The sequence below is a fragment of the Anopheles bellator genome, chromosome 2, assembly GCF_943735745.2.
Source record: "Anopheles bellator chromosome 2, idAnoBellAS_SP24_06.2, whole genome shotgun sequence".
Taxonomy (NCBI): Eukaryota; Metazoa; Arthropoda; class Insecta; order Diptera; family Culicidae; genus Anopheles; species Anopheles bellator.
This window is the reverse complement of record NC_071286.1, coordinates 11,760,863-11,788,187: the sequence shown is the minus strand read 5'-3', so window position 1 is coordinate 11,788,187 and position 27,325 is coordinate 11,760,863. Positions and strand designations below refer to the sequence as shown.

The 27,325-nt window shown below is 47.5% G+C and overlaps 4 protein-coding genes across 7 annotated transcripts; 1 reads left to right on the top strand and 3 right to left on the bottom strand.

Moving 5' to 3' along the window:
- Nucleotides 1–46: 46 nt before the first annotated feature.
- On the top strand, nucleotides 47–9,453 carry LOC131209201 (V-type proton ATPase 116 kDa subunit a 1). Of its 4 annotated transcripts, XM_058202208.1 has the most exons (10): nucleotides 47–170; nucleotides 936–1,107; nucleotides 1,174–1,479; nucleotides 4,903–4,997; nucleotides 5,445–5,486; nucleotides 6,589–6,715; nucleotides 6,811–8,190; nucleotides 8,258–8,519; nucleotides 8,604–8,775; nucleotides 8,844–9,453. In XM_058202208.1, exons 2-10 carry the CDS (start codon nucleotides 991–993, stop codon nucleotides 8,944–8,946), a joined length of 2,604 nt encoding a protein of 867 aa, XP_058058191.1. In that variant the 5' UTR covers nucleotides 47–170; nucleotides 936–990; the 3' UTR covers nucleotides 8,947–9,453. The 4 variants fall into 4 exon arrangements, with proteins under 4 accessions (XP_058058191.1, XP_058058193.1, XP_058058192.1 ...); XM_058202210.1 differs by lacking the exon at nucleotides 5,445–5,486; XM_058202209.1 differs by lacking the exons at nucleotides 4,903–4,997; nucleotides 5,445–5,486 and adding an exon at nucleotides 3,103–3,203.
- LOC131211376 (probable salivary secreted peptide) lies at nucleotides 9,448–9,997 on the bottom strand. The gene is made up of 2 exons (XM_058204810.1): nucleotides 9,787–9,997; nucleotides 9,448–9,712 (listed from the first exon to the last, which is right to left on the bottom strand). The coding sequence occupies exons 1-2, from the start codon at nucleotides 9,964–9,966 to the stop codon at nucleotides 9,536–9,538; spliced, it is 357 nt and encodes a 118-aa protein (XP_058060793.1). The 5' UTR covers nucleotides 9,967–9,997; the 3' UTR covers nucleotides 9,448–9,535.
- A 373-nt stretch (nucleotides 9,998–10,370) lies between these two features.
- LOC131212135 (helicostatins) lies at nucleotides 10,371–27,031 on the bottom strand. The gene is made up of 4 exons (XM_058205882.1): nucleotides 26,703–27,031; nucleotides 12,149–12,533; nucleotides 11,933–12,078; nucleotides 10,371–11,712 (listed from the first exon to the last, which is right to left on the bottom strand). The coding sequence occupies exons 2-4, from the start codon at nucleotides 12,475–12,477 to the stop codon at nucleotides 11,579–11,581; spliced, it is 609 nt and encodes a 202-aa protein (XP_058061865.1). The 5' UTR covers nucleotides 12,478–12,533; nucleotides 26,703–27,031; the 3' UTR covers nucleotides 10,371–11,578.
- LOC131212136 (probable salivary secreted peptide) lies at nucleotides 12,789–13,432 on the bottom strand. Its single transcript, XM_058205884.1, has 2 exons — nucleotides 13,188–13,432; nucleotides 12,789–13,111 (listed from the first exon to the last, which is right to left on the bottom strand). The coding sequence occupies exons 1-2, from the start codon at nucleotides 13,368–13,370 to the stop codon at nucleotides 12,938–12,940; spliced, it is 357 nt and encodes a 118-aa protein (XP_058061867.1). The 5' UTR covers nucleotides 13,371–13,432; the 3' UTR covers nucleotides 12,789–12,937.
- Nucleotides 27,032–27,325: the final 294 nt, after the last annotated feature.

The window sequence follows — 27,325 nt, the reverse complement described above, 5'->3', positions numbered from 1 at the left end:
AACGAGAGAGAATAGCGAAATAAGAGAGGAAAGAGAAATATAGAGAGAAAAGAAAGACAAAAATACGGTCAGAAACGCTCGCTACGTTACGTTTTCTGTGAGGCTAATGTTAGCTATATAATACAAAATCTAGCCTCTATAATACAAAATCCAATCCTTTCTGTGTGCTGGTAAGTAAACGTGGAATCGCTGAGTAATACTGAAAATCCGAATATTTGGCGGACGTGCTGCAATCCGAGACTCATTGGCATCCGTCGCACGAATCCGGCAACCGTGGCCCCGTTAATTGTAGTACCCTTTGCGAGCATATGGTCATGTACCTCACGACTGATTCGTGGGGCGTTGGTTGTCCAGCAAATGACTCACGGTGAAACGCGTAAAGCATTCGCTAAATGCTTACCTTGCATTTTAATGGACCCCGTTCGCATAACAGCGCATCAATTGAAGTGCTTTGCAAAGCGAAACAAAGTCTTTGCCACTTTGTCTCGTTGATAGGCCAAATCAAACAGCAAACTTCAGCGCACGGCCTGTAGAGTGAACAGGAAAGCAAGAAGCTACACCACCGTGTGAGAGCGAGTGAGAACCCCTCTGTTCACTTGATGTCATTTATCGATCGAAGGAACCTTCTGCTGTGTCCTGCAAGGAACTTCAACCGTGAACTTACGCGTTACGCAAAAGGATTATTTCGGCCGATCATGTGGTAGTTCAGGTGGTCTGTTGGATTTTTTTTTTGATAAAATCTAAGTCGTTCCCCAAACGGATTAACATAGGTCCGCGTTAGGCGGGCTATCGAAAATTGATAAAGCCCATGGGACTGCATATCTAAGTAAGACTTTGCCGGCCTTAAGCTGGCTGATAGCTGCGGGAAGAATATTATAGAAGCGGTGCCTACTCAGTTGGGTCCGTCACGACATTGAGACATTCCTTTTTTTCAGTTAACCCACAGCACAGGTTTAGTCCGGAAGTCCAGCGAATAGAGAAGGCAGCGCGATGGGTTCACTTTTCCGCAGCGAGGAGATGTCCCTCTGCCAGCTCTTCCTCCAGAGCGAAGCAGCGTACGCCTGTGTGTCCGAGTTGGGAGAGCTCGGTCTGGTGCAGTTCCGTGACGTAAGCATTGCAAGCCCAGTTTTCCACTGACTTCACGTTCACGACTTCACCTTACGAATGTTACAGCTCAATCCCGACGTGAATGCGTTTCAACGCAAGTTCGTCAATGAGGTGCGCCGGTGTGACGAGATGGAACGCAAGTTGCGCTATCTCGAGAAAGAAATCAAAAAGGATGGCATCCCGATGCTGGATACCGGTGAAAGTCCCGAAGCGCCCCAGCCCCGCGAGATGATTGATCTGGAGGCGACCTTTGAGAAGCTGGAAAATGAGTTGCGTGAGGTGAACCAAAATGCGGAAGCCCTCAAGCGGAACTATCTGGAGCTTACGGAGCTAAAGCACATCCTGCGTAAGACTCAAGTCTTTTTTGACGAGGTAAGTGACCGTTATGGCCCGAGGAATACCTTGTGTTTACACTGGTTTGTTTGTTTTTTTTTAACACGATGATGGTGCGTGTTATCATGTTGATCCGTTAGTTATGCAGGAGTTTTAATGATTTTGTTTTAATTCTAAATCTCGCCACATCTGAGGGCATACATAGAAAGTAACATTCGTGATCTTGATCATCATTCTTACATGATGTTTTATTTACGTTGTATTTTTGACAATTATTACACATCATCTACGTTACATTGCCATCTTATGTTTTTGTAAAAAGTCACTCACTGTCACAGAAAAACGATCCTCATCTTCTGTACTCTGTGTACCATTGTCAGAAGGAGGAAAAATTGTCTTAATTGAAAAAAACATGTGAAAGCAAAAGGTACAGCCATTATTTAAACGCGTCATTGGTTAAGATGGTACACGGGTTAGTGGTAACCGTAATAAGCATTTGAATGTACTAACTCAAGCCTTCCGTGCCGGTACACGTATTTGTCAGACGGCATCGTCAGAATGTTAACACAGACAGGAGACCCCAGTGGACGTGGTCAAAAATGCTAACCAACTTGAACGTGATACTTTATTCGCATGCTTTCAACACTTTGCAATTGAATAGTTTTATATTATAAACCGTCTAGTGCGTTTCAATTCTAATCTCTAGATTAAGACACTTTTTGTTATTATACTGTGAATCATGCTTAACAGAAGCGCACTGACTGTGACTCCATTATTCATCACTTTGATTTTGCTAACTAAATGATTGAATGCAAGAATAACTATGCCTGTTTTTTCGTGAAGTCCTAACGAGTGCGTGTTTAGCCTTGACACACTAAACGACATTCTGAACCCAATCCGTTAGCTACATAACATGCTCGCACAACAGCACAACTGAATGTACTGAAAATGGCCGGTCTATGGCACCGGGTGTTTTGTACAGATTCCCGAACCATTGGTGAAGGTATGGTGAGTACGCTGTGTCAGTCCATGGAACAAGCAATAACAGTCGTAAATCGATACAAAAGTCACTATCTTTGTTAATCACTTTTCATAGTGGAATCGGAGAATTGACCCTTTCTTGTCCCTTTGTTCGGTTCGACGTGACTTCCTCTTAACTAACATATAAAAATCTAATACTTGCAGTTCATGAATCATTCGCTTCACTATACTTATCCTATTAATACGTATGTACTAACTTACTAAAATAGGGATAACGCAATGCAGGCCAGCTACTCAACTCAATCTCTGTGGACTCTCGAACACATTTTGCACGAGGTGATGGTGGACACATTTCGTTACCACTCGGTTAATTGTTTAAGGACTAACCACAGGTCTACAATATTTCACTGAGTATATAATTCTTGGTGATCAGAGTTTTATTAATTTTTTACAACCATTTCTTGCCCTCCTTTCCTTACCTTCTCCTTTACGCCTTTATTTTTTGCTGGTTTGGTACATCCTATTTTCGGTTGTGTTGCGAATGCAAAAAAAAAAATGAAAAACAAAAATGTAACAATTGCAAAAACACGCACAAAACAATGGAAAACCCACGAACGAACGAAAAAACAGGCAATGTATACCGAAAAAGTACCTAATAAGACAAGAACCCGCTATCAACAGATGGCGGATTCGCACAGGGAAGAGGAGCAGGTTAACCTTCTGGGTGAGGAGGGCATTCGAGCTGGTGGTGCCGGGGCACAGGGACAGAATCTAAAACTAGGGTAAATATACACAATTTTGCTAAACAACTTTTAACACCCGAATCCGCCCCTTTTACTTCTTCCCCCCCTTTCATACACTGTACCTCCTCGCTATCTTGCTTCTTCCACCATTGGTGACCACCTTTTGACCTCCCCCAACAACGTCGCGCATAATGGATGCGCCGTCTCGCATTTTCTAGAGCATTAGTACGACCGTGATGTCTGCATCCCTGGTCCCGCTCCGGTTTTTTCGTGGGGACACTGTTACCGTCAAAACTCTGTAAATTAATAGTAAACCAGCCCTTTTTCTGTGGTACCCACAAACAGTGAGTGTTGATTTATGAATTGCTAACAAAAGGTGCGTTTATCACTAACATTTGTGTCTGTACACTAAAGGCGACACGTGTTACGCTAACACTGCTGCTGCTATCGTTTTTGTATGTTGCTGTCACTAGCGTCACCGTGTTCGCATTCGTCGACATTCTGCATCTGCTGCAACAGAGCTCCTGTTATGGCGCACTCTCACCGGCAGGAGAATATAGTCCCTTTTTCTTTGCTTTTTCTATCTATTTTTATATCCATTTCCGCACTATGCTTCTGGCTATACGGTGATGGCATAGAAACGGTATGAGCGGTTTCTCGAATTCGGCCCCAATCAGAGCCATCACTTAAGGCAAGGCATTTAGCGTCCCTACGAAAAGTCTGTGTGCGGATGAATAACACGTTGCGATGAGTTTCTGCCAATAGGATTGCTAATACGTAAAGCGTAGTATATATCCGTTCCCCCTTAACACAGAGCGTAACAATGATGAGGCCGAAGCGACCGTCGAAAGCGTAACACAACTCCTTTTTAACGCTTAATCTGTTGCTCGCCATGCATCCTGTACCCCATTGTGTCCGAGCCAGGACAAATGAATCCTTCTTCTAGTGATGCTTAAATTTGCTTTGCGCGCTTTTCGTTGCTTGTACCTTGTATGGTTATGATTTCCTTTTGACCGCTGTCCCTTTCTTTTTAGCTTCCCCTTAGCCTTATCTCCCGTTGATAATCGTTTTCAAAGGTAAAGTTGGTCTGTAAGCAGTGCATCACTCTTCCCTACTCTATCGTAGCCGGCAGTCCGCCGTATCCCGTGTTCGTGTGTTCTGCTATAACTCTGCATCTCAGTTCCGTTTTCTCTAATCCTTATTACTTGAATAGTGTGTGTTTTTGCTCTTCTTCCTTCTCACACTTTGTTTCGTCGTTAATAGTCACCTAAATAGTTACTAAAACAAAGGTGTATCAGAGCAAGTATTCTTTGTTAAATAATGGTCTGTATTTTTTTCTTACATGTCAAGTTTGAAAGAATGGTCACAAAATCGTACCAATTCAAAAAAAAAACACAGCTGTACATGCCCACCTTCATTCGATTCATGTCCATTCGGAAGGTTTCGAGTTTCGTTTTGAGTTTTCATACCTTTCCACGCGATTCGCGATTATTTCATCACATTTACTTTACTATGCATCACGTTTTCGGTTTTTTAATGAAAAAGAAAAAGTGTTTTGTTACTAGGTCTCTCTAGGTTCCATTTTGTTTCCAACATGAGCGACACTTACACAGCCACACACGGACACAAAATTATGCCTTATTTACAAACGAATAATGATTGAACTTTTCCACCACACCACCACATGTACGATTCTACAAAAACCATTCACACGAACCTATTTGTTGAATGTGTGCAGCAAGAGGGTGGTATGCATACCACCGAATCGATGACCCGGGCGTTGATCACCGACGAATCACGCACTGGCAAGGCAATGGGTCCTGTTCAGCTTGGGTAGGTTCGAATTTTTGTGGTCTTGTTTTCGTGCAAAGTTTTTGGTTCAGTTTTATTCTTCTTCTTTGGTTTTTCTTGGTTTCGAATTTTCCTACTTTTACAATTTTCCGATTGGTTTGTTTTTCTTTTCATTTCCAATTGTTTACTGTTATTTTGTTATCTTAAATCCGCCCGGTTGGGCACTCTAATTTCATTTCTAATTTTACCCTAACAAACTGTTGTTTTAATTTTACCTGTTTTTTATTATTTCAACTAACCACCGTTGATGCTCGTAAAGGCGCGCACGAGACCGTTTCCCGTTCGTCTTTCGTGCTCGTCTCATACGTTTCTCCTACTGTACATTGTTTTTTTGTATCTTCTGTAACACCTCTCCTCTCTATCTCTCTGGTTTCTTTTTACCTATCTTCCTGTTTACATGATATTAACGTGACTAATTTTCAACTGCAGTTTTCTGGAAAAATCACAAGACACAGAAGAGTACCTTCCATGGTCAGTAGTAGCGATAAATATCGGTGATATATTTTCATATTCTTACGTGTTCTCGAATCCTCTTTCTCTATCCATAGTCGTGTAGTTAGTCCGCATTGTACGCTGCTGCGCGATGTGTAGTAAAACTATCATGCTTGCGTTGCGCCAAACACGTTGAAATCGCTTCCGTTAGCCCTGCAGTGCTCGTAGTGTACACGTTTTGCACACCATTTCCGTTTCCATTTGCTTGCCACCGCCGCTGGTAGTCGTTTGAGTTCCGTTACAAATTTCCCATTCTGTTGGTCGTTCATCTTTGGGTAGCAATTTAACGCTCTTAAAGCGTTCCGTAAATTTCAGCGACGTTTGTTTTGCTTCGTAATTGTTTTACCGACGGAAAAGTTTTCCGTTTCCGTTGCATTTCACACTAAGCGATCATGTGCTTTTGACGCCTGCTAAATGACAGTGAACATTGAGAGGCTCGCTCTTCCCGGCGGTGCTTGCTACACACATTTCATCGCTTATCATTGTTTGCTACGATCGATTCGGGTGTACCATTGTGGAGCCGTCAAAAACAACGAAAAAATTCAACTATTCATTAAATAAACAAAGGAGATTTGTGGAAAATTGGGTTCTAATTGGATGAATAAATGGTTCTGTTTTTAGTGTACTGCATAAATCAATCGCCACTGTTTGTGTGGAAAAATTTGAAAACATTGCAAACATGAGCTCCTGTTCGGCGATTTATTAGGACTGTCACCAGCTCATCAGCTTTTGCCCATTTCAAACGCCGCCTAAGTTTGCCTTCATTGCTGCCGCTCCGCCGGGCGCTGCCGCCCGTTTCGCTCCCGACCTAATGTTGGCACAATTTTCAAATTTTTTCAACCGGCCACACACACACATATCTAACCGTATTCGTAACGTCTCTCCGGACGGGCTGGGCCTATCATGAGTACTTCACAGTCTAACTCTTTCTCTCTCTCACTTTCTCTCCATTTCTATCTTTGCCTCAATCTGTTTTCCTCCTCATTTTCCTCGATCAATGCATGCCCAAATGGCCGGAATCTGGTAATAATATAAATTTTTCTTTCTTCGTCGCCGTGTAAATATTACGCCGTGTGCACAGTTTTGTGGCCGGTGTAATCCTCCGCGAACGGTTGCCGGCGTTCGAGCGGATGCTGTGGCGTGCCTGCCGCGGTAACGTGTTTCTGCGCCAGGCCATGATCGAGGACCCGCTCGAGGATCCGGCCAACGTAAGTGACGCTGCGGCGCTGCGGCGCTGCGAGGTCGCTCTACGGTTTTATCCCGTATTCATCATTTTCTCCGTTCCGTTGGTTTCCGTTGACAGGGTGACAAGGTGTACAAGTCGGTGTTTATCATCTTCTTCCAAGGCGACCAGCTGAAGACGCGGGTGAAGAAAATTTGCGAGGGCTTCCGTGCCACGCTGTACCCGTGCCCGGAAGCACCGACCGATCGGCGCGAGATGGCGATGGGCGTGATGACGCGCATCGAGGACCTGCACACGGTGCTCGGCCAAACGCAGGACCATCGCCACCGGGTGCTGGTAGCGGCGGCCAAGAACCTAAAGAACTGGTTCGTGAAGGTGCGCAAAATCAAGGCCATCTACCACACGCTCAATCTGTTCAATCTGGACGTGACGCAAAAGTGTCTGATCGCCGAGTGCTGGGTGCCGCTGCTCGACTTCGAGACGATTCAGATCGCGCTGCGCCGCGGTACCGAGCGGTCCGGGTCGTCCGTGCCGCCCATCCTGAACCGCATGGAAACGTTCGAGGACCCGCCGACGTACAATCGGACGAACAAGTTCACGCACGCGTTCCAGGCGCTGATCAATGCGTACGGTGTGGCCAGCTACCGGGAGATGAATCCGGCCCCGTACACCATCATCACGTTTCCGTTTCTGTTCGCGGTCATGTTCGGCGACCTGGGCCACGGTGCCATCATGGCCCTGTTCGGGCTGTGGATGGTGCTGAAGGAGAAACCGCTGGCGGCCAAAAAGTCCGACAACGAAATCTGGAACATCTTCTTCGGCGGCCGGTACATCATTTTCCTGATGGGCGTGTTCTCGATGTACACCGGGTTCGTGTACAACGACATCTTCTCGAAATCGCTCAATGTGTTCGGCTCGTCGTGGAGCATCAACTACAACACGTCGACCGTGATGAGCAACAAGGCCCTGCAGCTCGACCCGCGGGGAGCCGACTACGCACAAACGCCGTACCCAATCGGGCTGGACCCCGTGTGGCAGGTGGCCCCGCTGAACAAGATCATCTTCCAGAACGCGTACAAGATGAAGATTTCGATCATCTTCGGTGTGATCCACATGCTGTTCGGTGTGTTTGTGGGGCTGTTCAACCACCGGTACTTCAAGAACAAGATGGCCGTCTACTGCGAGTTCATTCCGCAGGTGATCTTCCTGGTGTTTCTGTTCTTCTACATGACCCTGCTGATGTTCATCAAGTGGGTCAAGTACTCGGCCAACTACGAGAACGTGCGCTTCTCGGCCGGCTGCGCCCCCTCCATTCTGATCACGTTCATCAACATGGTGCTGTTCAAGGCACCGGACGAATCCGAAGGCGACTGCTCGCCGTTTATGTTTGCCGGCCAGCAGGGTTTGCAAAAGTTCCTCGTCGTGATTGCGCTGCTCTGTGTGCCGTGGATGCTGCTCGCCAAGCCAATACTAATCATGCGTGGCCGTAAGGAAGCTGCCGTAAGTCGGGGGAAAACTTGGGCCCATTTTCCCAAAAGACAATTTTCCAATCATTGTCCCTCCACAGCATCAACCGATTGCACCGTACAGTAACGAGAACGGTGACACGGAGGGAGGCGGACTGAACCAGGCCAACAATTCTACCGTGGCCCAAGGTGGACAACCACAGCAGCCGCAGCAGGGAGGTGGCGCCGGCCACGGACACGACAACGAGGAGATGTCCGAAATCTTCATCCACCAGGGTATACACACGATCGAGTACGTTCTGGGATCGGTGTCCCATACCGCGTCCTATCTGCGCCTGTGGGCTCTTTCGCTGGCCCATGCTCGTAAGTAGCACCGCACCGGGTGTCGTCGGATTTATGGATCAAATTGTTCATGTTTCGTCTTTTATTTGCCTCTCAACACCCCAGAGCTGGCCGAAGTGCTGTGGAACATGGTGCTACAGAATGGGCTGAAGCAGGACGGTTGGATCGGTGGCGTTGCGCTGTGGGCCGTTTTCGCTTTCTGGGCCGTGCTGACCGTCGGAATCTTGGTGCTGATGGAGGGTCTTTCGGCTTTCCTGCACACTCTGCGTTTGCACTGGTAAGTGCTCCGGCTGTGGCTTCTCGACCATTTCGGCCGGTTTCTACACATTTCTCTTCTCCCCGTAGGGTTGAATTCCAGAGCAAGTTCTACGCCGGTTTAGGCTACGCGTTCCAACCATTCTCGTTCGAGGTCATCCTCGAGTCCAGCTCCAGCTCGGCAGAAGACTAAACAGTGACGCCCGCACGATTAACGAGAGAAACAATAAACTATATTGCAACCATTACGTACTAACATGCTAACCCCCCACGGGTCAATGTTCAACACGCGAGCACACTTTTGTCCGCCATCGGTCACGATGCGGATACGCTTACGCTTCGATACTCTCTCAGATAATCAGCAACGGACAACGTAGAGCAACATATTGGAACATACTTTAACCAACTCGAAATATAAATTAACCGTTGTGCTGTTTGTGGTTCAATGAAAATGTAACGAATACTATTCACCTTTCAAACTAATCTACTAGACAACTTCCCTCCTCCAAGGCAAAGCATGTATGCCTTCGATGAACTTAGATACTCGGTGTCGTTTAATCCCATCCCTACCGGACTCTACTGCCCACGTTCGCACCCCTCCACCCGATCAGCAGCAGTGCCCCTAGCCACCATCACGCGGTGGTTCAGTTTCGCAACTTGCTACTGTAATAAATGTTACTCGTTCATGTTCATAGTGTCAGCAAAAGCCAACCGGCGTACTGGTTTATTTGCCTAGTCTAAACATCCGAACCGTCAGTCAATGTGCTGCTGCTGCACTCCGCTCACGGTTTTCCGTAAATCTCCACGATAAAGTTGTAACCATGGCCTCGCTGCGATTGCAGATGAACCGTCGTGTAGTTGTAACCAATCCCACCGGCATACAGACTGGCGTAGCCACCGTTGCCGTTGATGTACTGATCGAGCACCACGATGGCCGATATGTTGCGCCCTTGTTGGCCCTACCAATTCGTGAGAAGATCCGTATCGATTAGCCGCCACCCTAAATGACCACCCGTTCGCGGGCAAAACTCACCGAGATCGGATACAGCAGATCGATCGTCTTAACCTGGAGTATCGTCCCCGACCGGACGGCGATTGTGCGGTTCAGCAGGACCTCGCGCGGCTCTCGGACACCCCACTGGTAGTTGTGGCTCTGGCTGGCGACCAGGCACCCAAAAATCAGTACCGCAACGATCACAATCACTCCCTTCATGGTGCAGAATCGGTGTCACGAAGCACGTTTGTTACACTAGCCCACCAACCGGTGTGTCACCTTTTTATAATTCGAACCTGTTCCAAGTACCGGCGCGATACGGTCCTATCTTATCAGCCGGCGGGCGATGCGCTGGCGTCTGAATCAATTACTCATACTTTTATCTCATCTTGCGAATGTCTCATCACTTCCAATGCCATTCAGCGAGTAGCATCAATCTCTGGCTCGTTGATTTCTTGTGACGCGTGTACCCATCTTACGCTACGAGTCACTGGGCGTTTGGGCCAACAGAAAACAGAGAGAACACATAACCGTTGTCGCAATATCAAAACAATAGAGAGCGTCTGCCGTGTTCGTTACAGTTACTGGAAACGTTTATTCGATAAATGTTTGATGGACAGAGATTAGATTGTGTTGTGATTAACCAAGATTTTATTCTGCTCCGAGGTTTCATAGGATGATTATTTACAGAATGTGGCTGTGTAGCTACAGATAGTTGTACGCTTTGTTTAGTTAGTTATTTTACACACATGTATTGAAATTGATGTACGTCCAGGTCAACCATGTCTGTGTGTTGCAATATTTCTTCCTCCCTAATGCCGCTCTGGTTCGAATCTCATTACCATGGCACACCGTCCCAAGCTGCATTGAACTGATCGTAACTCACTGACTGAAAATGTTATCTTCCTGGTCCTGATGGCAACGAAAGAGAGAGAAATTGAGAGCACAAAAACCGGTTTGTCGCTGAAACGGAAGTTTGAGCATAATCTGAGGGTAACTAAAGTCAAAACCTCGTGGCTCTTGGCCTAATGGACATTCTAACCTAGGCTCGAAACTCGATTGCTCGGGACGCATTGCAACCATTGTGGTCAGTCATTTCGTAGTGTAAATTTTTATCATGGTCTGTACAATACCTGCGTGCCTGTGTCCTGCGCTCCCCGGTTCCTAACGCCTGTTCCACTGGTGGACAATCTATGCGACCCTCTGAGAAGCTGTTGCAATGTTACATTTACGGTTCCCAGAAGGACAGGGTTGTAGCGTTAGAAAAGTTTAATATACGAAACGTGCACCATAACTGGCACGCCATAAATTTGAGGGATAGATTTAAAATGTTTGATTCTTCTTGTCGCAGTTATTACAATAGAGTAGCTCTTGACGTGTTGGTGACGTGTTGAAACGTGTTCGTGTAAAACAATTGGAAGAATATTTGTTACAATTTACTGGCCATTAATGTTTGCTTGTCGTTTTTATTCACCCTTAAAATACATACGAACTGTTATGTGTGTCTGTTAGTCACGGTTGTTTTTGGCTTGAAATTTGCTTGATTACTTTTTATTTTTCGCCTTCGGCCACACATGCTCTGTTTACTCATTCTGCTGCTGCCTCTGCCTCCCAGAATCGGTATGTGAATCGTTACGTTACGTTCAGAGTAACGGAAAGCGCCGAATGATCCGTCGAGCTGGCCGATATCGATGTGGCTGCGGTTAGTGGAAAGGTGGTGATGATCGTTCTAAAGTTGCGACCGGGGTTGGGGGGGAAGAGTGTCATTCTCTCGGGAGCGGGGCTTTGACAGTAGACGCATCGGCGGAACGCAACGGCAACCGGAAACTGATTAGCGTTTGCCTAGGCCGAAGTTGTAGCGGTTCGGGAGCCGCTTGTTGAAGTCGTCCGTTTCGAAGTAGCGCTTGCCGAGCCCGAAGTCGTATGTGCGCCTCTTACCCAGCCCAAAGTGGTACCGATTGGGTCCTTTTTGATGATAGAAAAAAATGGTTTGATGATAATTAATAAAACGAGACTTTGGACAATTAAAACACCAACTGTGACAATGGCAGAATTTGGTACTAGCAACTAGTAAAGTAATTGGACGGAAAAGAACTGAAACGTGGGCTTTTTCTGTCACTGCTTCCGGGAGCTAATGCGCGTAATGAGAACATGGCACCCCGAACATGACCCCTGTAACACCTACCGTTGCCAGTGTTGCCCCGCTTAGCACCGTCCTTCTCCCCGTCGTAGTCAAATTGCCCATCCTTCGTGATCAGATTGTAGTCGTTATCGTTCCAGCCGAGCTGATTGCCCACGTCGTACTCGTAGTCAGAGCCACCCAGAGCAGCACTGCGGTGGAGAGGTTGGAATAGGAATCGCTGAAAAATAGTTAACCTTCCCCGCGGCCGGCCGACCTTACCTGCCGCGCTTGCCGAGCCCAAAGTTGTAATGGGGCAGCCGTTTCGCGCCCGGCACATCCTCGATGATGTAGCGGCGCTTGCCGAGACCAAAGTTGTACTTCGGTGACCGGACGGCGAGCATGTGCTGGAACTGGGAGGTCGAGATTTCGCCCTGGCCCGGGGTGCCCCGGTCACGGGTCAGCTCGTCCATGTCGAGCTCGCCGGCACTACTGCCCACGGTGCCGCTGCTCGAACCGGAGCCACCGGCCGGTAGGGACCACGACACCGACAGGCAAGCGGACAGGGTCATGTAGGCGACCAGCACCGGAGTCCACGTGTGGCAGCGCATCCTGACGAACGCGTTCGACGACGCTTTCAACGCTCACCGAACGGGGGCCGAGGTGGCTGTTAATGAAAATGACACAGAAAAAATTACGATTAATGACCGTCCGAGCTGTCCGAGCGATTTAAAAACCGAGATTAAACGTCGAAGCTTCCGAGTGGGTCCTAAATTAATTGACAGCAAAGCTTCGTTCCCACACCGGGCACCACATGAACGAATGAAGAGTCCACTCCAGTTGTCCAGTCCAAACATCATTACTTTGCGACTTATTGAAAAAAATTACAATCCTTTCAACGGTCAGACGAATAAAAACAAACTTAGCATAGATGTTTCTTTATTATCAATACTCTAGTACATAAATATATCTTCTAATTAGATGGCGCATCACTGACCACTGTCCTGGCAAATGGCAAGTCCTTGACCGAAGTTGTTTTCCGTTTTCTTTCCGGAACCCATTTGTGGGCTCCTATCGACCATAAATCTCCACGATAAAGTTGTAACCGTGGCTTCGCTGTGATTTCAGGTGAACCTTTACATGGTTGTAGCCAACTCCACCGTTATAAAGACTGGCGTAGCCACCGTTCCCGTTGATTTCCTGATCGAGCACCGTGATGGCCGATATGTTGCGCCCAAGCTGACCCTATCAAATCGAGCGAAGATTTATCGGTTACACTCGTCCGCTGGATGCTCGAACCCGCTCCGAACCCGAGACTCACCTTGATCGGATACTCGAGGTCAATGGACTTAACCCGCAAGAACGTACCGGACGTGACCGCGATGGTACGGTTCAGCAGGACATCGCGCGGATCCCGGACACCCCAGTAGAAGTGGTTACTCTGGCTGGCGACCAGACAAGCGAACATCAGCACTACCGCGACCGTCACGACTTTTCCACTCATTTTGCCTTGTCTTTTTGACTTGTGGTCACCTTTTAGTTGGACACGGAGCGCAACGGAGCGTTTTTAAACCAACCTAAACTACTGGCCGTGCTTCCGGACGCTTCTTATCTTATCAATGGCGACCGAAGCGCACGCTTCCCCGGGTTTGTTTTCACAAAGGCATTCACCGGTCACCAACCAGCCGGACCGATCTTGGTCAGTGCACAAGGTGAGGGCCACGCGCTCTGAATCACTTTCCGGTGGTGCTGATTCAGTGGTCGACCCGTTAGTGGCTCGTTAAGAGTACAGAGCTTTGCAACGCCTTATGAATATTTCTCACGGCGCCGTAAATGAAATCTTGTTTCTTAAAATACTTCACTGCGCTGTGAGTCACGCATAATAAGCAGTAAATTGCAACAAAGTACAACATTCCATGCGAGGTGTTCCGTTCTGTTTCCGTGGGCCGAAACGCTGCATCGATTATCGGCATCGACATCGCCCGGAAATCGATTCCCGGTGGGCGGCGGGTGGGCTTAGGGGACTTTTTATTTACTTCCTCCGTTCCGTTGCATAAGCCATTCAATATTGCTCTTATCTCGACCCAGCCTGACTGTTGCACATTGCCGCTGGCGTCGCCGTCTTATGATTTGGCGCTTCGCTTGCGAGAATAGAACTTTTTTCCGCTGGCAAAATGTGTGCTGTACTTTCAGCCCTTTTGTTCACTTAAGCCGATGCATGATCGGGTTTCCAACTTAGGCGCTCGGTAAGGAAAATGGAGCGACTATTCTCCTTCTTGTTTATTTTCACTTTCATCTTGTGTGTTCCCATATTTTTCTTTTGGAGCTACCAAGCTCGTCATCATAAATTGCAGAATGTGATCCTATTTAGAGTCTATCATGAGGGTAATTACTTTCCGTTTTTAATTGTTTATCCTACTTATATGTCATGAGAATAGGACAAACTGAACTAACAAATTATTTCCTGATAGATAAATCTAGTCCGCCTTAATATCGGTTCTGTGGAGTCACCATCACAGTAGCCCACATCCTTCTGGAATGCTATGGCTACTCGTGATCTGAATACCTGCAGAAAAACTCCAAACCAGCAACAACTTCAAATACCGACCACAACAGCCTACTAAGAGATGAATGAAACCCTGCGCTCAAAGTCTCTATAATAATACAGCAACAACGACTTACATGTCAGATTTTTCTGATAAATTCTATTAGGACTGCTATGGAGATTACTGATTGCACGGCAGAAAAAAAAGGGATTCTTGTACCGAACCGTTACTGGGGATGAAAATTTGATTTATTTGATTATTTGATGGTAGGATATGAAAGGTGTGGTGTACTATGAGCTTTTGCAACGTAATGAATTTATTGATGAACAATCCCATCAACAACGATTAATGCATTTGAAGCAAAGCTTTGGCCATAGAACGACGAGAATGGGATAAACGACATCATAAACTGATTTGTGAACATGACAATACTCGCCATCGCATCGCAAATGCTTGAGTAACGGTTTCACAACACAACGGTTCACTACTTATGAAAGTATTGAAAAATGGATCTCTGATTAGATCGCTTCCAAAGCTGAGGAGTTCTATCGACACGGAATCCGGGAATTATCTGAAAGATGAGAGAAAGTAGTAGCTAACGACGGGCAATATTTTCATTAACGTAGTGATATGTTTTGTTGTTTTAGTTAGGCCACAATTATCGGCTATAGACCATATGAATCATCTCATAGTCCTAACTATCGTCGAACCCCAAATCCGTCGATTCAGCAAAACGGACTTTTGCAACTATGCTCCGACGCAATGGAATGAATTTAACTACGTGGCAAGTATTTCTTGACCGCTACCTCCGTTGCATAGCTTTTGTTTATTTATGTTTCCAAAACCATCTACGCCATCATTTTCACAAATATTCGCAAGTTACAGCAACGCTACAGCTCGGTCGGTTAGTTGCGGTATGCGTTGTGTGAAATTCACCCAAATTTAATTACTCCTATTGGCCACAACAGTGTGTGTTTCGCAATCATAATTCCGCACTGGTGACCACGTAATGTCAATGCCCCTGCCCCTGAACCCGGGCAACGCTACCCAGAAACATTGATATGCAACGTTTGTCCGCGGAGGGCCTACGAAGGCACCGCGGTGCGTGCCCAGTCTTGCCGACATTTTCCGTGACAAGGACGTGTGTTCGAGCTTAATGAAACCGTGGTAAACGGTCCTCTACAAGAAGGTCCGCGGTCCGCGAGGAACACGGGCAAAAAAACACACAGTTCTCTAATGACTAACGGCCCAGGCGAGCCTGGTGCCAAGAAACAATTAGTGACGCTTATTGAACAACTAATTGAATCGCCGTTTTTCTCCACAATTACGCTCCGGCGACCAGTTTCTTCCCCGCGTTTCGCGTTTTTTGCACTTTGCCGGGTGGCGAACAGGGCACAGTTAAGTTGACAGCGTGTTCTCCAACCTGTGACACTTGATCCCCACATCACAAGAAACCTTGCCCTCGCTAGGTCGAAAGCCAACGTGTTGAGGCAACAAATTCGAGTGGCAAATGTTTTGTAATGAAGCCCTTCAAATTATCGCTGATTAATTTTCATTCTTGTTGGCCGTTGCGGTTTGGGTTTTGGGTGCACCGTGCACGACACAGTCGACGTTACAGTCGAGGCGCGTGTTACGTCAGGCGCTGCACGTGGTCCTCTCACGCCAATGGCCTGTCACGGCTTGGGGCGCTTGTGTGAAGGTGCTTGGTTTGAACTGTACGTGCAGTGACGTGTGCTCACACACAAACGCGCGCGCGTGTTGTCCCAATTGTTCGGCGCGATACGGAATCAGCCTCGAGTCAACAACCGTTTCCCGGTGTAGAGCGGCGCAGGATTCAACCGCATGGTTTTGCCCCGATGTGGCCCCGTGCGGCCGGGCGTGATCGGAAAAGCCAAACACCACGGAAAACCGTCAAATCGTCGGCAACAATAGCCATTATCTGGCATTATTTATCATTCCGCAAATAATCCGTGCGCCGTGCACGGGGCACGGGTTCAATAACGTATTTTATTGTTGTGCCCGGCGCACACAGCGGGGAGGGTCCTGGGTGACTGTGGGCTGATTAGAGCGTGCTTAGGGAAAATTGGGGGCCCCCGGGGGTTGGTCGCTACGATGGAGACGCCTGGTGCCGGAACTCGCGCTTCGCGTTGTGGAGCAAACTCGGCGGAAGCATTTGGCCAGTTGGTTTGTCGTCACCAGTAAGGTGGCTATTATAGATCAAAATTAGCGACCGAGAGAGTGGGGCCAGAAGTGGAGTGTCCCTCCATCAACTAGCGTTTGTTGCATTAATCACTAACTTTCTCCTTACAACAACTAATGTTCCACTTATTTGTTATTTTATGAAGAAATGGGAGCAAAGCATTGAATTAAAACAACTTGTATTCGTCAAATATTAAACATTATTTGAACGAAGCAAGTAACGGAACCGTTCGGATGCTTCAACGTGATATTGGCTTCCGAAAGCAGCAGCATAAGCACGTGGCCCAATAATGGGCCGATTATGGTGTCGATTACGACGCCGATCTGCTGCTCGGTAATATAATTCCTTGGTGTACAATTTTGTCATCATGTCAAAAATCATCACGGCCGGGTCCTCTCCGCCCGTGTGGGACGACATTACGCCCGAAAGCAATCATTTTGATCGGTTTTCGTGAGCTTACGGCAGTATGATGAAACAAAATTATTAATATAACAATATCGGCGCTAGCGAAAATCAATTTTCTCTCGATAAACATTAACAGCTCCAGAAGCGCCTAGCTCGGAGTGCCACGACCGGGATTCATCCTGTTTGAATTCGATGGCAAACGCAATCACACTAGGAAGCTGGAATCGAAACGCCCCAGGAGATAATCGCCTCATCAGCTCATCAAACTGTTCTCGCGCAATTGACTTTCTAGTGTGGAGATTGATTTATTTTTACCGCTTAAATAAATTCCCGATGGCGATAAAATAACCAGCACCCCGATAGTGACGTCTCGACGACGGTGAATCAAGCAGTTTAATGCTTTTCTTCCGTCACCGGGCCGGAACATCCTTTCGCTCGCCGTTCGATCATTTCCGTGCAATAATTAGTTCTTCAGCAGCGGTGCTACCCTTATCAATGCCAAGGGCAGGATGAAAATGTATTGGAACAAAAAGCCAGATGCTTCAATTTTAAAGTCACCTCCGTTCTCTGGGCACGTTTATGTTTTATTTCTAACCGAAAAAAAATCCATCACGCAGGCCACGTGTCTACTTTATCTCTCTCTGGTACGCACCGGTGCTACTAATTGCAAATTGAGGAAAATGCGTGCCAAGGACATTTTTTAAACAGGTCCTAGAAGCCGAACCAATTTGTCAAAAAATTGCGTGGACCCCTTACCGTAATGGTTACAGCGATGATGCCGGTCCGGTAGCTTGGATCTCTCGATGTACCCCTGGGAAAATAATACCACTGGAATCAGCGGAAAAGAATCTGGCCGCCTGCGGCAACGATGAAGGATGTGGCCGCTCCGGCCGTAGCCGCCTAGGAGGTGTAGCAGCCATCACCCCGAGGGCTGCAAAAATGCTGATATTGCGGAGAGTACGAGGTTTGCCACTTGTGGAACTTTATTCCGCCACTGCCAACCGCAACTAATATTATCTCTCTTAAGTGCCCAGCACCTACGCGTGCGTGGCGTTTGGAAGCACATACGCACGTACAGAATCGCATCGGTCCAATGTCCTGCCCTTGGCGCGCCGTAATTCGGCAATGATATTTTTATTAGCATACGTCCCGGGGCCAGCGTAACGTAACGACTCTTTTCAAACAACCATCGGCGCCGGAGCCGTGGAATGTACGCGAAAATGTGCTTTTTTAATAATGCCATTCCGACCATCCGGCCGCAGAGTGTGCCAGAAGTGTGCTATTTCCGGATCGATTCCGGCGGGCGTCGCAAATATCGTTTTGACAGACGACCAAAAATCACATTCCGATCGTCCGTTGCGGTACCACAGATAGCGCAGGTTGAAGGTTGAAATCAGTGAATCATGTTTCATTACATCTGGGACTTCTTGTTGGACTACCATGCGGTGACACAATCTTTGATTGGATGCAGAGGAATGGGCGGTTTAATGTTCGGAACCTTAGTCCTGGCCCACCAGGTCGAATAGACTGCAAATTGAGTGGCAGAATACATTAAAAAAATAGAGTAACAAACTAGATTTTAAACTGCGTGGCAAGAATCGGCGCCTAGATATATGCAATTTGCATCACGCATCTTGTGTATGCTTTAGGCGCTTCCTTCAAATTCTAAATGCGCCAAAACGTATGCAAAGTAAAACATTGCTAACTTAATTTTGCCATGCATGTGTTCCTGTTACAGCCAGGAAATAAAAAATTTTTGTCATCGTTTGGTACTAAACTGGTTTAAATCATGCAAAGAAACTGCTGCATCTAATCATAAACCGGAATATAATCATGGCGTACTTTTTCCATCAAAGCAAGCATTGTACAGGATTATAAAAATCTTTTGCACCCGCATTTAAACTTCCTCTTCGGCTTGCGGTGGTCGATGACGTTCTATGCTTTGCTTGCTTAGTGACTTAACCGTCAGCTTTCAGCAATCACCATAGTTAATTACAGACACAACAACAGAACTGCGTGCTCTACACGATGAAATTGATGCGATGCTCTGGCTCCCGTCAGTGGGCATAGTGAGCCACATTAGTGAGCCATTTTGAGTGAAACTTTGTCACTATAGAGTCGAGTGAAATGCAGGTGGTTAAAAAACCAGAAAAATTCATTGCACCTGCATGCAATAAATTCGTTCAACTTTTCAGGCATTTAATGGGTTCACCGCCAATAAGTGTTTCAAATATGTAACAATAAACCAATTATTTTTGGCGAATCTACATTCAAAAGTTCGCCCGCTTGGGGGTATTTCGGCCACAGTTTGAGCGCAAATTTTTTCACAGTGCAATCCTACCATCCATCGCACGCACTTCAAAGGATTCGCGCAGGCTGGCTGTAATGCAATTGTCACGCTTCCCCGAGGATCTATTGCGGCACGACGGATAACCTGATACAGTAAGGCAAACAAACGTTCTCTTCCTGTCTCTCTTTCATCCTTTCAGAAGGCGAACAGGCATCCAACGGAAGGCGAACTGGCGATGCAAATGTGATTATTCTCACATCCGGTCACCGAGCGTTCCCCTGTTGGTTGATTCCTTTCGTTGCCCAGGGGGGAAACATCGACGATAAACGGATGCGCTAATGGTCTGAGGCTTAAACGGTTGATATTTCAGTTCCCACAAACGGAGTGGACCGTTTTCCTGGATGCCAGAACAGGAACCCGACACGCATAATGTAAGTAATCACGAATAATGAATTCGTAACCCTTGGGTTTGCTGTTTGGCCGAGAAACAAAACTTAGCACCTCACGATGTCGACAGTTTTTTTGTGTATTCTGTCAACGTTTTGTAGTTTATCGACTCTCGGAATCATTGAACTACCATTTTAGGGATCCATCTAAGAAAAAGTGTCCACCGCTCGAAGGGCTGGCTGTAACCCAATTCCGTTCCAACTCCTGGCGATCAATTGCGTGTAACTCTCGGACATTCAAAATCGTTTGGTGGCCCCGAAGTCCGGTCCGGTTTTGAGATATACTCTCCGAAGCATTGTCTGTGCTTTGCATGGTGAGTTGGTATCTGTTTGTGACCCACAAAGGGCGGCTACTTAGGATGCTTGCTTCCATTATCGGGCGTAGTCATAACTTCAGGCGCGTTCTGTCGCAAAGTGCATCCCTCATTAAGAACCCGCCGAGTGTTGCTTAACAACGCGTGGAAACGAGGCCATCTCGCAATGGCATCGTTTGGAAGCAGCGTGCGCAGTGAACCGCTGTTGCTCCCATTCCAACAAATTGGTCACCTTCGTCCGAAGTTGCCAAACGAACTAAAAACTGACACTTCTTCGATGAGCGGATCGTAAACCAACCATCTGTTGCCATCCTTTGAAGGCGAACGTTCCCGGTACGATATCTTCGACGGTTCTTTGTCACCGGCTTGTCGGTGGGAATTAATCCCCGGCCAAGCAGGAAACAGCTTACCGATTGGCGGGAAATTAACTGCACCAGGTCCTCCGCACACGCGCTGCACTTTAGGGGGCACTTGACGCCATTATGACGGAACGGAAAACTTGAGGCGGGTGATTTTATGAAGGTCCTTTTCTTTTTATAGCACTAAACTGGTGAATTTTTTAACGACAGAATCTTCAGAAACTAATGGCGAAGCGCTGTGCCAGAGCTGTTTACGTCGTTGTTTATGGCTTTAGCGGCAAACAGTTTCTTTTATGGGCAAAAAGAAATGGGACAAAAGAGTTTGCAGGTGAAAGTTTGAGTTCAATCGGTTAAGTTACCGTCATTAGCTACTTATGATTGACTTACTATCGAAATTTAACAGAGTTAATATTAATATTAAACAACAAACTCTAAAACAAGGCGTAAAATTTGATCCCAAGAACACAAGAGAATGTTTCCGAAAGATTGGATGAGTGCGCGATAAGTATTCGTCGTAGCAATGACCGAATCAGCGGCAACCACGTGCCCGAAGTGGCCACTTCCCTGAACTGCCTGCTTCGAGAAGTTGCAGTTGTTATGCAGAAAGAAACCCCCGATCTGCAAGTTTCTTCCGGTGCAAGTGTTTACAGCGCAACAGCGCCCGTTGCAACTGTCACAGGACGAACTCCTTCGCCGTCGTACGTCCTGCTGGTGCGAACCTTCTGCATTCCATTAAAACCCGGTCGGCATGTGACAGGTTTAATTGAATTTTTCCCAACCTATGGCTGCTGCTGTTGTTGTCGTCGCCGTGTCCTTGCTGTGCCGGCTGGCCTGTACACAACGAGCCAACCAAACGATCAACCGATTGGCAAACAGAGCAAAAGTGATAATCCTTGCCGGGTCGCGGACACCCTCGTACTATTTGCGCTCCGACCTTCAGGTCGTGAAGACGGGAAGGGAAAAAAGGCGATCGACATGGAGGATGCCCTCCTTTTTATTACATTCTGCCGTTGCCGTTAGTGTGGCAGTGAAGAAAGGAAAATAGGGAAATATATATATCCCCCGAGGTGTGTTGTGTATCAATTTGTAATCATTTTCAGAAAGTTCTATCACCGCCCGCGTTCGCCCGGTTCGATGATGAACGCCCGGCTTCGATGCATGATCCGGACCGTCGGCGTGGAATTTCTCGGGAAAAACGGTGATTCGGGCTCAAACATGGGTGGCCACATGTTTTCTCAACCCCTTCAAATCCACCCGTTGTTGGTGTGAGTGGGTGATTGTCCAAATGCACAAATATTCACTATCTGCTTGCCCGTCAAAGTACTGTGGTTCGAGGAAAGTCTGGCAGACGCAATTTTGTTTATTTTATGGAACCGTACGATACATTGTTGTTTCGCCAACCTTTTTCGGTATGATTTGATCTTCCATGTGGGCGATCATCGAGGGCATAAAAACGTTGAATCAGCAACATTTATCGGACGCCTGCTCGATACGATTAACCTTTAAAATGTTAAAGAGCCACCACCTAATAATGTTGACTACGGACTATTCACTTAGTGTCGACTTAGTAACCTGTGCCAACATTAGAACATTGAACCGTTTCGAAGCCACTGTTGGGGCTACCCGAATAGCTCAAGCGAGCCGGTGTTTGTAACAATGCCAAAAACTATGAACTTCCTTTAAATCAGATTTACTAAGAGTATTCTGATTTTTATTTTGTGGTTCAATTCACAGGGATTGGAACCTTCCCAACAATAAATGAGTTCATACTTTTTCCAAAAGCTACCGATCGCTACCGGTTCACATTGTCCTAATAACGTCCTGACCCACCAAAGTAAATAAGAATGGTTCCTGAACTAAGTCGACTGTGTCGACTGGGTGGTTGCTACACTATAAAGTACCGTTCGGATCAGGTTCGGAACTAAACCAAGGACTTACCGACCGGCAGCTCGCAGATTAGAGCATTTGATTGTATTTCACCATCCGTGCAGTCTACGGATGCCAACGAAAAAGGGGGAGATAAACGAAAGCACGATGGCTGACCCGAGTTCCCGATGTCTTTGCGATTTTTCCGTAGCGTGGAACATTGGGCCAACTAGTCGCCTTTTAAATCTTCAAATACTTCAAGAACACTCGCCTCACAAGTTTACCGTAGTTACTTTCTAACTCGTACGTCAGTGGCTACTTGACCCGGGCGAAACGGTTCTCTTCGTGGATCATTAAAAGCACATAAGTGAAGCCTGAGTGGGGCCTACTTGGGCCAATCGGTTGGCTTGTTTCTTTAACCGGTGCTTCAAACCGGTACGCTACCACCTGTTGCCCAGTGACCTTCGCCGAGCAATGCTCCGAATCCGCGTCAAACCGGTCACCGGTCGTGTTTATTTTATTTTATTTTACTTTACATCACCCATTCCAGTGAAAGTTCCTGCAGTGAGAGCAATCAAAGAACTGTTTCTTGTTGTGCACGGCCAACCGCAGTCGTCAATGCCGGGAAGTAGAGCCAGCTGCACAAGAAACACCAAAGTGGCTACGTGATTGAATAGCGATGTCCGGTTGCGTAGCACCGGACAAATACCGATCTCATCGGGCCTTCTCCTGTGGTGGTGGTGGTGGTGGATGTCGCTTGTCGTCGTCGTGTGTCCATGTTTAAGGAGATTTGTCCGCTGACACGACACGACGATCGTCTGGCGAAGTGGCAGGGCGAAAGTTCCCACGTATCGCAAGATGGATTTCTCCGTTCCGGATCGCCCAATCCGCCTCTCGATATGACCGATAGGCGAGTGGTCGGGAAAAAAGCTCGAATAACACGGCCAGTAAATATAACATGTCCGTGAACGTGACAATTAGATTATGAATTTTTTCACAGCCTTCCCAGCAGGATGGAGGCGCATGGTGGCGATTGGACCCCTGGGGGCTCGGAATGTATGACCTGGTTCAGGTCTGCCAACGCGCTAGCGTCTTGTTCTGGATTTTTTTTTTCGCCCCTATTTCGATGTCCACCCCGATGCCCGACATCTTCAAGATTCGGTTGATTGGAATGCTGAGAACGATATGACGTTCTTTCCTTCGGCACGCCTGGGCGTTTGTCACCGTCTGTAAGTGTGTTAAGCTTGCACCGGTGGGACGCCAATCACAATAGATCACAATTATAGAACACCACTGAGCTCCATCAGCTTCTGGGAATGTAGCCACAATATAGTCTCGAGGTAGTTACAGAAATAGAAATCTAACTTTGGGTTTTTTGTTTAAATAATTAAATATGTTTTATGAATATGAATGTAGAGTGATGCAGCCATGATTTATGCTACTCAATAAAATACTGCCTACGATTGATTACAAAACATTAAAACCAGTGTCCGTCGGTCCGGAGCTATGTTCAGAGCTGAGCTCACTTATTCCACTATCTCTTTGGCTACGTTCATTCAAGAAGCCAAAAGGGAAATTCGCCTCAGATAATCAGGAATGTATTTAAAGACTTGGGACTGTAGATAAAATTCGGACACTGTTTGCACTGCGGGCTGTCAGCACCGCAACGTGCTCCCGATAGAACCACCGGCGTAATGCCGTGGCTCAACCATCTTCGGTAGATCAGCAAAGCAATCTGTTTGTTCACTTTATTCTCGGCATGGCCCTACCGACCGACTGACTGGTCGGCCAGAATGTCGGTTGTTTCCGATGTCATACCGTTTGACTCCGAAAGGAGTCGTCACGAGACGATAGCAGTACGCTCAACGAAAGTACCAGTAACATTCTGCAGCTGGCCCGTTCCGGTCGGCCGACTTTATTGCCCTTTCCTTCATCATATTTCGGGTCCTTGCGAGTCCTATTTCTTGCCCAAAGGTCACGGATCACCTACCGTCTTGTTAATCAGCCATTTTTAACGTTGATGATCGTCTTGGTAGCAAAGAAGGAAGTGTATTTTGCTAGTCCATCGAACCGGAAGGACCAGAATTTATTGGCTTCCCGAAATCGATACTCGCATTCGAAAACTTTTACCCACACACGAGACCCGAGTCGTAGTTTAACCTCCAGCTGCAAAGTTGACCGGAACCGAGCGGGGCTTCCGGTCCCTGAGTGCGATGCAGCTCAGAATCCATCCGTCGGGACGAGGTCTCCGGGGCGGGTTTGCGTTGCATTTGAGAATTGTTTGAATAATTTACACACACGCAATGTTGCAAAGGAGCCTCGAAGGAGATGCGTCATTCAGCGTTCTCGAGCACACACCGGACAAATGGCACACCGGAACCGGACCGATAACGGGTTCCGTTCTACATACCCATCCGATCGGGAAATGGGTCGGTTTTGGCGAGCAGAAGCACACCATCGGACATCAAACTGACAAAAGTTGGCCACAAAGTTACGCCGATATGCCCGGGAGCTGTGTTGCTGTGGCCCCAAAAAGGCGGTTAAATTGAGCGTGTTCACTAATAACCACCAAATGCGCCACGATGGTCGCTCCGTTCCGTTCTGTGGGCGCTGTTTGGTGGTACAAACGAATCGACACCGCCCGCGGACACCACGGACTTCCTTTTGATGGTTTTCGTGCGGAATTTGGAATTTCTTTCTTTCGATTGCTATGGCTCCTCGGGGGAGCTTCGCTCCTTGTTCGGGGAATGCTTTAAATTTCCGACATTTCCTCGAAACGCAAATGACCAATTCGGAGGAGAGCGCAAGCAAGCGATTTTAGGGACGTCAACAGTGGAGTCGACGGCGGTAGTGGCGTTTGAATCGAGCAGCGACCACGTGCGGCCGAGGCTTCTCTGCAGATCCGTGACGGAAGCGTCGCTTTATGTTGAGACGACGTTAGAGGACGTTTCGAGGACTGACTGTTCCAAATTGCTACAGACGTACTAACTCGGGTCTTGCTGCTTGGAATGCCTGCTGACCGAAGATCTTTTAAATGTTTCTTCCCTCTTCGTTGGTCTGGTCAATTTCATTGAACTTTATAGTGAAGACAGGAAAATCCCTTTATTTTAATCAATGATTCACAAACAAAAGCCGTACTTTGCTCACAGTGTGACAGGAATTTTGGCCAAATTTGGCCAACCCCAAGATGCCGATCGCGGAGCGTTCTAATGACGTTATTCCACTCGGCTTTTGACGCCTCCTGCCGTTGGTATAATTGAATAATTTGAATTCCCAGACACGTTGGACACCGGCATTCTCGTTAGCCGTGGCCGTTCCGATACCTCCGAACTGCCAGAATTTGTTTTTCGCAAATTATCGTCACGAAACCGTGTCGCCATCGCTTTTCCTTTGCGACGATATTGCAGTGTTTGGTGTTATTCATACTTATTTCTGCCACTGCCTCGAGACGATCGTAAATGTTTCGTCTCAATTTTTTCCTTTTTCGATTCGACCACCTCAGAAGTCTGATCCGATATGGCCCCAAACCTGACCAAGGCTAACCCGGTCGAGGTGGAACGTTCCGAATGGCATAAGAAACGTTCGCACCGGTGGCCGGCAATGATATTTATTGTGTGGAGGTTTTATTACTTTACCCACAGCCCGAAAGCAGACCCCCAACGAGGGTGGCACATATGGAACGTGTACACGGAACATCGGAACAAAGTACAAAACAAGCATCAGGCGAAGACCATTGCTAATTTCCATAAGTCCGCCACAGATCGCTTGATGCATTAATCATATTGATCTCGCTTTTCGGGTTGGCTTTCCACAGCCACTCAGCCTCTAATCTCCCGGTGAGATTGGGAAATTGGGAATTTGAAACAGATTTTGGGGCGCTTTTCATTTGCCCTTCAAATTTACCACGAAATCCTCGGTTAAATCCCGGGACAAGGCTTTCGGAACGCTCCATTTGGAGCTCCCAGCAGAGCCCAGCGCTGTGGCGATTAAGTCGGCTCAATCCACCGTCGAGAGTACCCTTCAATCGTCGGGCCTGGGTGACGCAACATTAGTCACTTCAAAAGCTCCTTTAATTGCACCTAGCCGCATTCAATTACCGGTTTTTGCCGAATCCTCACCTCTCGGTGTGCGTAATTGGATAAATTAAATTCTCCAAGGCTCGGACAGCCTACGGCCAGGCCGGACCTTTCGGCGGTGGTTTATTGCTCAATTACCCACCCGGGAGTGGGTCGACGGTGATGAAGTGTTTTTTTTTTCGGAAAACACTCCAGTCAGGTGCCTCTGGACTGTACCTTACTGTTTCTTCTTGGAACTCCTACTTCCGGGGGTCTTTTGGTCTTTCGATTGCGTCAGTCAACCATTGGAATTGGAAACATTGAAATCGTTATCATAGCATGCCAAGTGACCTACCAGTGTTTCCTGTTCCGGGCAGCGACCGTCCGACGGATGTCAGATGGCTTCGGAAAACCACCACTCTCACTAACTGGCCAACAACCGAGCACCGAAAGCACAATCAGCGAAAGAGTCAGCCGCACGGCAGAATGCAGCGCGTGATCCGTGAGCGTGATCCTCTCGATTTGACGGACGGAGCCACCGGAGCCCGAAGGATTTCACTTCACCACACACAATCGCCTATTACTTCGGTTCCTGCCAACCACTGCTGGTGCACTCGGTCTCTCTATCGCTAGGACCGCGCGGGACTTCCTTGTTCTCGTCGGAGGCGCCCTCAACTCAAGCCACACTGTCACCGGCGTCAAGTGTTGACTTTATCTCCGCACAACAGTTGATGAGCATTTACAGCCATCGCTTATCGTCCTGGCGCTTTTATATCGCGCCCTGGTTCGCCGCCGCCCGCCAGCGTGTTCGCAGCCGCCAGCAAACTGTTGCTCGGTCGGTCGGTCGGTTGGACGGAGACAGTTGCCCATCCTTCGACTGCTCCGACATCCGGTGTTCATCGGGCTCGTGTGGGCCTTCCGCATTCATCGGCCGCCCCCGGTCGGATCGGATGAACTGGCGAGCGGCAAGCCACGGCA